General features: G+C 44.3%; 1 protein-coding gene across 1 annotated transcript; it reads right to left on the bottom strand.

Annotated features, from left to right (window-relative positions):
• Positions 1–3,720: 3,720 nt before the first annotated feature.
• LOC123398135 (pentatricopeptide repeat-containing protein At3g29230) lies at positions 3,721–6,333 on the bottom strand. The gene has a single exon (XM_045092644.1). It carries the CDS (start codon positions 6,192–6,194, stop codon positions 4,377–4,379), a length of 1,818 nt encoding a protein of 605 aa, XP_044948579.1. The 5' UTR covers positions 6,195–6,333; the 3' UTR covers positions 3,721–4,376.
• Between the last annotated feature and the right edge of the window lie 3,383 nt (positions 6,334–9,716).

The following is a 9,716-nucleotide window of genomic DNA, read 5'->3' as shown; positions in this document are numbered from 1 at the left end:
GCGTAGCTGCATACGGCGAGCGGCCTCGGTGAGTTGTGACACGGCAGCCAAGGGCGAGCACCAAGAGGCTGGCTGGCAGAGATCCTTTTTTCTGTTTGCACGTGCACCGACGCAAAGTAGTGGCCGAGAAAATATGCAGTTTATATTTCAATGAGGCCATAGGCCATGTACAAGTTCAGGAAACTTTATACCAATGAAGAAATACAAAAGGCTACACAACTATCCTATTATGTCTATTTTCTTTGACATGTTAAGAAGAAATAAGAAGCGCTGGAAAATAAAGGGACCCAATATTCATCACATGTATGGCATATTAGACATGTGTCCACACGTCCTGTGTGGCATAATCATGAGGCAGCCCACATGATCATGTGTGGGTGAACATTAGATCTGCTCACATGTAACAATTACTACTCATCCTCACCCCGCATGTGTGGCACGAAGCAAATCTGTCCACACGTTCTGACGCAACTATGTTAGTTACCCGCGGGATGACACTTTAGTTACCTCGGGATGACACTTTAGTTACCTCGGGGAGTGGCAACTTTAGTTATCAGGGATGACATATATAGTTGTAAAAGCATGGCAACTTCTCCATTTTGATAAACTATAGTTGTCATATCTAATTAACGGTAGTTGCCGCATGTAATCAAACCATAGTTGTCATATGTGATTAACTATTTTCCCTATGTAGTCAAACAATAGTTACCATGTGTGATTAACTAGTTGCCACGTGTGGTTCATCCATAATTGTCATATATGGTTAATCATAGTTATCATGTGTGTTTACCTAGTTATCACATACGCGCAACTGCAATTGTCATCTAGCAACGAATCATAGTTGTCATGTTTGTTTACCTAGTTATCACGTACACGCAACTACAGTTGCCATCTAGCAACGTACGAGAGTCGTATGGGCGAAGAGCAGTTCATCCACACGCGTGTTGAATAGGTGTTGACTGAGTGGGCAGAAACTGGTTCGCCCACACGGCACGGCTGACAACAGCGCGTTGCAGGTCATGTGAGCAAACTCTCCAACGCTCACACACACGATAATGCCTACATGGCACACAAGTGTCATCAAACGTTATCAAAATTCGTACATAACATAATTAGCATGGATCGACGCGTGTGGGCGAAATACAAACATGCTAAATATGTGGCGTTATCATTTGAGAAAATAAATTCATCATTTCATGATCGTCTCTTGCAAACGTAAATATGGTAGCAAAGATTCTGAGCTGGAGAAATCAAAATCAAAATCCTTATATAGAAAGTGTACTGATATAAGACTGCAAGGCAGGAACTAGGCGAGCTGGAGAAAGCGAAAGATCGAACACCCAGACAAATACTTGTTACTAAGTCTCAAAATATAAGATGTTTTTTAAGGCTAGCATAAAAAAAATGGAACTGTGATTCACACTCACTACTAAGACCTCGCAACCGGACTGAAAAATCAAGTGTTCTCAAATAAACATAAAAAAGATTTTTTTTCTTCCTTCCAGTTTTTTTTGCCCAAAAGACAACCTTTTTCTCTCGATTTCGTTGAGTCATTACATTGATTCAATAAATGATTATCAAAGAAAACCGGACAAAAACCAGAACAACAAAGGCCAAGCCTACTTTCATAGACTGAAACACTCAGGGCAAAGTAAATGATTATCAAGTGGTTCTTATTTGAAGAACCCTTTGCCTTTTGTTTAGCTTGAGACTAAATCATCGTGGCTCCAGTATGAATCTAAGGTTTTAATTGAACTGATTCATAGGATCGCAACAAGACAATTTCTATATTACGCATAAAAAAATAAATCCTAGCCTACAAAAACATCTTATATTTTGAGACCGAGGCAATATGGTCTAGTACACTTCAAGAACGTCTCGTGAAAACTTGGACTATTATGTACTACTCCCTCCGTTCGTTTTTATAAGACGTTTTAGACAGCTTGCTTTGTACAGTTTTGGGCAGTGTCTGAATGTCTAAAACGCCTTAGGCATGTACAATGATGCTATCTTAGGAGTGCCACATAGCATAAATGATGAGGTGGAGGAGAGAGAACTCAAAAAAAAGGCTTTGTCTTCTCTTATTTAAGAGAAGACAAAAGGTGATCTCTTAGCACAATATGTCTCACGATATTTTTAGGAATAACTAATTATAGAAGATAAGGCTAAAAGATGACCCATTGTAGACTCCTTTTTTTTGTCATCTCTAAATTACATGCAAGATTTAAAATAAGACTGTCCTATCAACCATTGTACGTGCCGTTATAAAAGTGAACAGAGGTAGCACCATGTAGTGAAGACTCCAATGTTGATGACAACTTAAAACTGTTTTTTGTTGGTTGTTCTCAGCCAACTAAAGATAAAGAATGGCCTAAAAGCTTTGCTAAAAAATTTAAAAAAAAACAGAAAAAGCTTTGCTTGATTTAGTCATATTTTCTTGTCATTTAGCCTGATGCATTTAGAGCAAGAAATAAATTGACGCACTAATTTTTATTCCTGGGGTAAATCAAGAGGATAACTACCTTCAATCTAAAGATCTTTGCTAGATGATATTTTTACCAGAAAGTGTATGTTGGTAACACTTGGGGCACTGTTGAGGTGTTCGCAGCCGATAGAATTTATTAGAAACACCAAAATCTATGAAAAAAATAATGAGAAAGTGCAGCCAGTTGCATCTGAAAACTATGCCTAAACTGGAGTATCCTAGATGCCATGTATCCTGATTCCTACAGGAACTAAAACCACAGGAAAACTCCAAAACTGTCGTTTGGATGTCATGTAGGAAATTGACAGGAATCTAGACACACGGAGAAGAAAACATGAGGTATGACGTCATGTTGAGTTTCCTCCAAAATTTATATGAAATAACCCAATCGATAGGAATTTCAAAGGATTGTAGGATAGCAATTCCTTTGTTCCAAACGGGACCAAAGAAATATTTCCTACAGGAATGATATCCTCCAAAATTCCTATATTTTTCCTTTGTTCCAAACAGGGCCTTATTGTGCATTGTGGTTTCCTGTGATTTGAGTTGTCTTTGATTTTTAGATGGTTTACTTTGGTGCATTTGCTAGATAATTTGATCGTTGCAGGGTGATATGACTTGCTATATATATGTGGCTCGGCAGGATGTGCTCCAGGGTGTCACCAGCATCAGCATCTTCTCTCCAAAAGAAGATATGTTTGATTTCCGGGTGCCTTACTGAGAAGAAAAGGAAAAGGTAAGTCAATTCTTTGACTTGATTATTGTGGGAGATGCATTACATGTTATCTCTATATAAAATTTGGCGAAATCTCTTAAAAAAAACTTCAATGCTGATTTATGCGGAAACTTATTTCACACACAATTTTATCTTTCTCACTACCTGCATGCATGTCAAAATAATTTACAAGTGTATCTTTAAACTTCTAAAACATCTTACAAGAAATTTCTTAATGTCTCTTAAAAAGAGACATGGACCAGCCTAAACTTGGTGAAGTAATTATTGAAGTTCCAAACATTCCGCTTGATAACTTAAATATTCAGGTATGACCCAGATGCATACCCAAAAAAAAATTCATAAACATCACAGCAACCTAAACCAGGATTCTTCATAGTCTTAGCAGTGAGTTAAAAGTTGAAACAGAAGACAGAGAAACAAGAGAATAGACAAAAAATAAACCTCATAACATAGCATGACACTAACATGTCTAAGAAGCGTGAAATACAACCTAAAAAAGTAAGTACAAATGAATGATTTATACGGTTTTGTAGGAGATACAAGCTTGATACCCAAATCAGAATATTACGGAGATTGTATGCTTTCCTCACTAAAACATTCTTATGAAAGTGATACATGCAAAAAATGGGATGAACGACTGTAAGACACTCAACTATTCTACTTCTCCAACATAATAGCCACGTTGCTGCTATAATGTAACTACAGAAATCACTTCTTACATTTTTAATGTGAGGTCTTCTCACTTCCTTATATTTTAGAAGACCCTACCTTATGCCTTGTTTTGGTTTCGATTAACCAGATGAAGTGAAGCACTAGAAGTACTAACCTATGAACTATTCAATCAACCTAGCACTGTAATGGTAGTATTTTGTCAGTCCATCCCATCACCAGCTTTCGTCTTAACATAGTTGCAGATTTTGACAGAGCAAACCTGACGGCAGAAGAGCACATGCTGAGAAATGCTTGAACAGATATCTGGGTATCCAGTCCATCGTGGGTAATTCTGTACCACGTCACAGCATCTTCTTGATTGCAGGATTCACTGGAGCCGGTGCTTGCTTACATAGATTGCGTCCTGCAATGCTAACACCTCATGAAAGCATTTCACATTTGTGACTGCGACATGACCAATTTACCATACCCTTGGCAAAGGACTCACTGCACAAGTAGCTCATGAGCTGTTGGAACGCAGCCAACATCCTTGACATGTGAACTCAGCCTATCAACCATCTCGGATATCTGGTCCGAGTCTGAGTGTTTTCTGTCCCCCACCGTGAACTCATGGAATGCCTCATCAAGTTCAATCCAACTTGACCCTGCTGACTTCTGAGACCCAGTTCCTTTCATTTGCATCCTTGCCTTTGCCATGTCACTCCACTGCCCCGCCTCTGCATAGATGTTTGAAAGGACAGCATAGTTCCCTGCATTGGAGGGCTGCAGCTTACTGAGCTCGTTCACTGCAATTTCTGCATACTCCACATTCTTGTGCAGTCGGCATGCACTGAGAAGGGACCCCCATATTACCTCATTAGGGTCCCAAGGCATGCTTTTTATCAGACCAACAGCCTCCTCGATGAGCCCTCCACGACCGAGAAGGTCAATCATGCAGCCATAATGCTCTATCTGTGGCACAATGCCATAGTCCCTCTCCATATTGGAGAAATGCTGGCGCCCCTCTTCAACAAACCCCATGTGTGTGCATGCACTAAGAACATTGATCATTGTCACAGCATCAGGACGGAATCCTTGTAGCTTCATTTGGGCGAAGAAGTCCAGCGCCTTGTCTCCATGCCCATGCATCGCAAATCCCCCAATTATGGTGTTCCATGACACTGAATCCTTCTCAGCTATTTCAGTGTCAAAGACATAATCAGCCCGGTTTACGCATCCACACTTGCAAAACATGTCAATCATTGCATTGCACACATGGGTCGACCTCCCCAGTTGCCTCGTCCGCACGTACCGGTGAATCCTCTTCCCAAGAGCAAGCAAGCCTGACTCTGCGCATGCAGCCAAGATACTCACAACTGCAGCCACATCAAGTTCCACAGCAGCTTCCTTCATCTGAGTAAACAACCGTCCAGCCTCCTCGACAAGCCCATTCTGGGCACATGCCGAAACCATTATCGTCCATGTTACCAAGTTCTTGGTCGGCATCTTATCAAAGATCACTCGAGCCATCTCGATGTCACCCTTCTTACAGTAACCAGACACTACTGTCGACCACGACACCACATTCCTCTCCGGCATGCACTGAAACAGCTCGAACGCATCCTCCATCTTCCCAGCCTTGGTGTACCCGTCCAGCACGGTGTTCCAGCTTACCGTGTCCTTGTCCGGCATCTCGTCAAACATCCTCCTCGCACTTGCCACCTCGCCCTGTCGCACCATCGCAGCCATGGCCGAGTTCCAGGATACAGTATCCCGTCTAGGCATTTCCTCGAACACCTTGCTGGCGTCCAAAAACCCGCCATTCTTGGAGTAGGCGTCGATCAGCGCGTTCCCGACATAGGTGTCCTCGATGGACCCGAGTTTAACGACGTGGGAGTGCACCGCCCTGAGGGGGGTCAAGCCGGAGGAGGAGAGCGCCTTGATGAGGAAGGAGTAGGTGAAGCTGTCCCGCTGGGGCATGGCGGAGAAGAGAGAGACCGCGGCGTGGGGAAGGGCATTGAGCGCGTAGGCGCGGAGAAGTGTGTTCGGGAGGAAGGTGGTGGCTTGAGGATTGGGGAAGGATGCGAAGATGCGGCGGGAGGCCGGGAGGCGGCGCTGGAGCGCGTATGAGGAGATAAGCTTGGAGGCGGCGAGCGGGTCGAGGTGGAGACCGTGCTTGAGGAGCTGCGCGTGGAGCTCCTGCACGTGGTGGAGGTGCTGGAGGCCGTGGGGCAGTGACGCCAGGTGCTGCTCCACGAGCCGGCGCTGCGACGGCGCACCCCACCTAGGTGCCGGGCGGAGCGCAGAGGCAGCGGTGGACATTGGCGTTAGGATTGGCTGTGGCGCCGCTGTGGTTGCCGCCGGTGAGGGGGCGGTGGTTTCCGGTAATTGTTGCCGGAGAGGAAAGCGGAACTGCTCAGGCCAGGAGAAGGCCCTGCGGATGTGGTCTTGCTCGATGACATGTGGGCCAGCGCCAAAAACCTTCTCCCGGGATAGAGCGTATAGCTTTTTTTTTTCTTTGGAAAATCCCCTAGCTGGCCAAACAAACCTTACTAAAAGCACACGTCTTACTAAAAGCACGCGTGTGTGCTCGCATTATTTTCGAATTTATTTTAAAAAATTAACGATGTGCATTCATGAAAGGAAACGTTTCAATCGATGAGACACCTAACGGGACTTCGTAAATCTCAAGATAATATGTCGGCTCGGTTTCTCGGGGATGCTCACGACATGTACAACGTGTCGCCCTAGACCTAGTGCTCCATCGTCCACGTAGGTTAAGATGCCAGCATAGTGCTAAAGTGGGTGTCTCGTAGGTGTCAAAGTCTCTTATGCAAGAGACAGGTTCCTGGATGTGGTCTAGTAAGAAAAATGAGTGGGATTAGTCTCGTGGGGAGGAAAGGTAGAAGATAGAGAAGTGGGATTTGCATAAAGACATTGTTGAAATGGAGCCTGCTAGGATGCAGCCGTTGTTTGTCAGAAGAATTCAGATGCGGCGGTTTCATTACTTTTTGCATTGTTGGAGAGCTGAGGCACTAGGGAAGTGATGCTTCCATAAATCATGTCCTCGTAGGATAGGATGTGCTTGTGTACGTCTATAAAGACGAGTGTATGTGCGTATATACGAACGCTTGCATTTATACCGTGTTCAAAAAAGTATGCGTGCAAGCTTGGCCATACAAGCCCGCCCTTTAGCACGCATGCACGACATAGGCACATCAAAGCATGGCCAATGTTGTTGCCCCATATGTTAGCTAGGTTCGCATGCTAGCGTGGCAACAAACTGATAGCCCCAAGGTGTTAGGTGTTGTCTGCAGAGGAGGTCGCTGCTTCGGTGATAAAGGTATAGGAAAAGGAAGATGAGAGAAGGAAAGGAGGAAAAGAATGTGGAGTTGAGGAAGAGCCTATGAAGTTGAGTGAGTTAAAAGCACCCCAAGTCCTACAACTTGTTGTGTATGTGATGATTTGGTCCAAAACTTACAAAACTTGACCCCCACCATCCTATAACTTGCCGTGTATGTGATGATTTAATCCTGGGCCAATCACAGACGGTCAACCAGGGGCACCGCTAGGCATCATACTACAGATGCTTGCTACCTATCAGACTAGTAGAAGGCCGTCCGATCAGGTGCAGGTAAGTCGTCCGATCAGATGGTCAGCAACCCACGAGATTTGTTGGGTTTGCTCATTAGTAGGCCAACATTAAATTTTCTTGGCAGTAACTGCTCCAGCTAAGCACATGCACTGCTCGATTATCTCCCTTGCTTCCTCCAACTAATATTTTGAAAAATAAAATTGTCCTTCCATCACGCATTGCTTCCCCATTGGAAAATAAACTATGCTTTCATAGTATTACTATTGAGTTTGTATCGAAAATAATAATTGATTCGAATATGTTTCTGCCCGAACAATTTTTTTGCTTCCACCAAAAATAAGATTTGTTTTTATCTAACAAAAATTGCATCCAATATATTTGCTTCCAATGTGTTTCGGTCAAATACAAAGTTTTCTTCCACCCAAAACATGATTTGTTTCCACTATCTAAAAAAAATGCATCCAGTGTATTCGCTTCCAATGTGTTTCTGTCTTATAAAAGAATTGCTTCCACCCAAAATGATATTTGTTTCTATCCAACAAAAAATTGCATCCAGTGTCAAGCTAAATTTTTTACAATGATGCAAAAAATTATTCAAGTCTACTGGAATCCAATAGCCCATATATTTGTTTCGGTTAAACATAAAAATGCTACTTTTCCATTTGATTATTACATATGTTTCCAAGGTAATGGAAATTATAATTTAGAGTGCGCCTTATCGAGTTCAAGCAACATCTTGCCCAACTTCTTTTTGGCTCCCTTCACTCCCCTTTACTGTAGATTCCTAGGATGTCTCGCAAACGCCTTCGTGAACTGGGCTTCAACTGATATATACCGCCAATGCATAGCCTCCACTCAAAATACAACAAGAAGTCATCATCTACACCAGAAATTTGCACACATAAGTTCACCAAAACAACAACCAAATTACGAGCAATCGGCTTGAAGCATAAACAAGATTATGTATGAAGGCAATAACAGGTTTGGTTGGTAGCACAGACGCATACGTATGTTTGATGAAACAATATGGAAAACATATGTATGGTCAAAGCAAAAAAACTGGCATTTTAGAAGAAATTATGAAGTAGCATGGTAGCATAGAATCACATCAACTAGCAGATGGCTTGGAAAACATCTCCGGCTTAATTTTGCTAGGAAGTATGAGAGTATATAATGGAAGGAGCATGAAAAACACAAATTTCTTATCCAATGAAACAATGCTTCCAACGGAAATAGTATTTGCTTCTTATGATGCCATAATTTGCTTCTATGTACAATGAGCGTCGAGGATGCAGTAGTGCGCGCCGATCGTCCCTCCTTCGACTTGGGTGCTCACGTCCGGCTCCCCCTTGCCGTAGCCGACTTGCTGGAAGAGCGGCAGGCCGGAGGACGGCGTCGGTGGCGGGTCGCCGAAGGTGAGGAAGTCGCCGCAAACGTCGATGGCGCACTCGATCTTGAGGCGGTCGCCGAGGACGTAGCGCGAACCAGCATGGAGGTGGCTCCTCCTGGCGACCTCGCCGGTGCCCCAAGTGCATGTGTCCTCGCTGCTGGCGTCGAACAGGATCGGGTCCTTCTCACGGAACAATGGCACCGTCTTGCCGGTGGTCTGGTCGACCAGCCGAACCCGACGCGCACCCAAGCCATGGCGCCCTCGGTCACTAGCTCGACGAAGGCGGCCACGTGGTCCGACCGCTCCGAGTTGCCGTCAGCATCGTGACTTCGGAAGGACCGTCGGCCACGGTGAACCGAAGGCCGCTTGCCATGAAGGTACGGCAGATGCACGGGCGGGCAAGGAAGTTGTGAGCTCGTCCTTTGTGCGTGTCATGTAGAACGGGCATAGCCACCGAATGAGATGGTGCACCGACCCGGTTAATCTTATGGTCCAAGGGGGATGGCTGAATCATGGCGGATGGATTCAGGATGTGAGCTCTGGGATGGAGGTGATTCTAGAGCAGCCATGGAGCCGGGGACGACCGGACGAGGGACGCGTGGGAAGTGTTTGGGGCTGGTGCGATTATTATGGGAGTGATTATGGGTGAATACATAGCAAGGAAGTCACGCAGATATATATGGAAACACGTCTATCAGATTTGGAATCAATTTCAGCCATGAGATAAAAACTGCATCTACGTTCCTTGACCAGTCTGAAGATTTGTTCCTATCAGACATCTGTTAAGAAGCATTTGCCGTCAACCAGCAGCCAGGTGGACGGGCCGGTCGTTACCTGCACTTTTGCATAAAACCCCCTA

This window comes from Hordeum vulgare, chromosome 5H, assembly GCF_904849725.1.
Source record: "Hordeum vulgare subsp. vulgare chromosome 5H, MorexV3_pseudomolecules_assembly, whole genome shotgun sequence".
Lineage (NCBI taxonomy): Eukaryota > Viridiplantae > Streptophyta > Magnoliopsida > Poales > Poaceae > Hordeum > Hordeum vulgare.
Note: the sequence above shows the minus strand (reverse complement) of the source record. Positions and strands in the feature narration are given on the sequence as shown.

Excerpts from the sequence above, each read along its gene's own strand:
- LOC123398135 (XM_045092644.1), bottom strand. The coding sequence starts at position 6,194 with ATGTCCACCGCTGCCTCTGCGCTCCGCCCGGCACCTAGGTGGGGTGCG.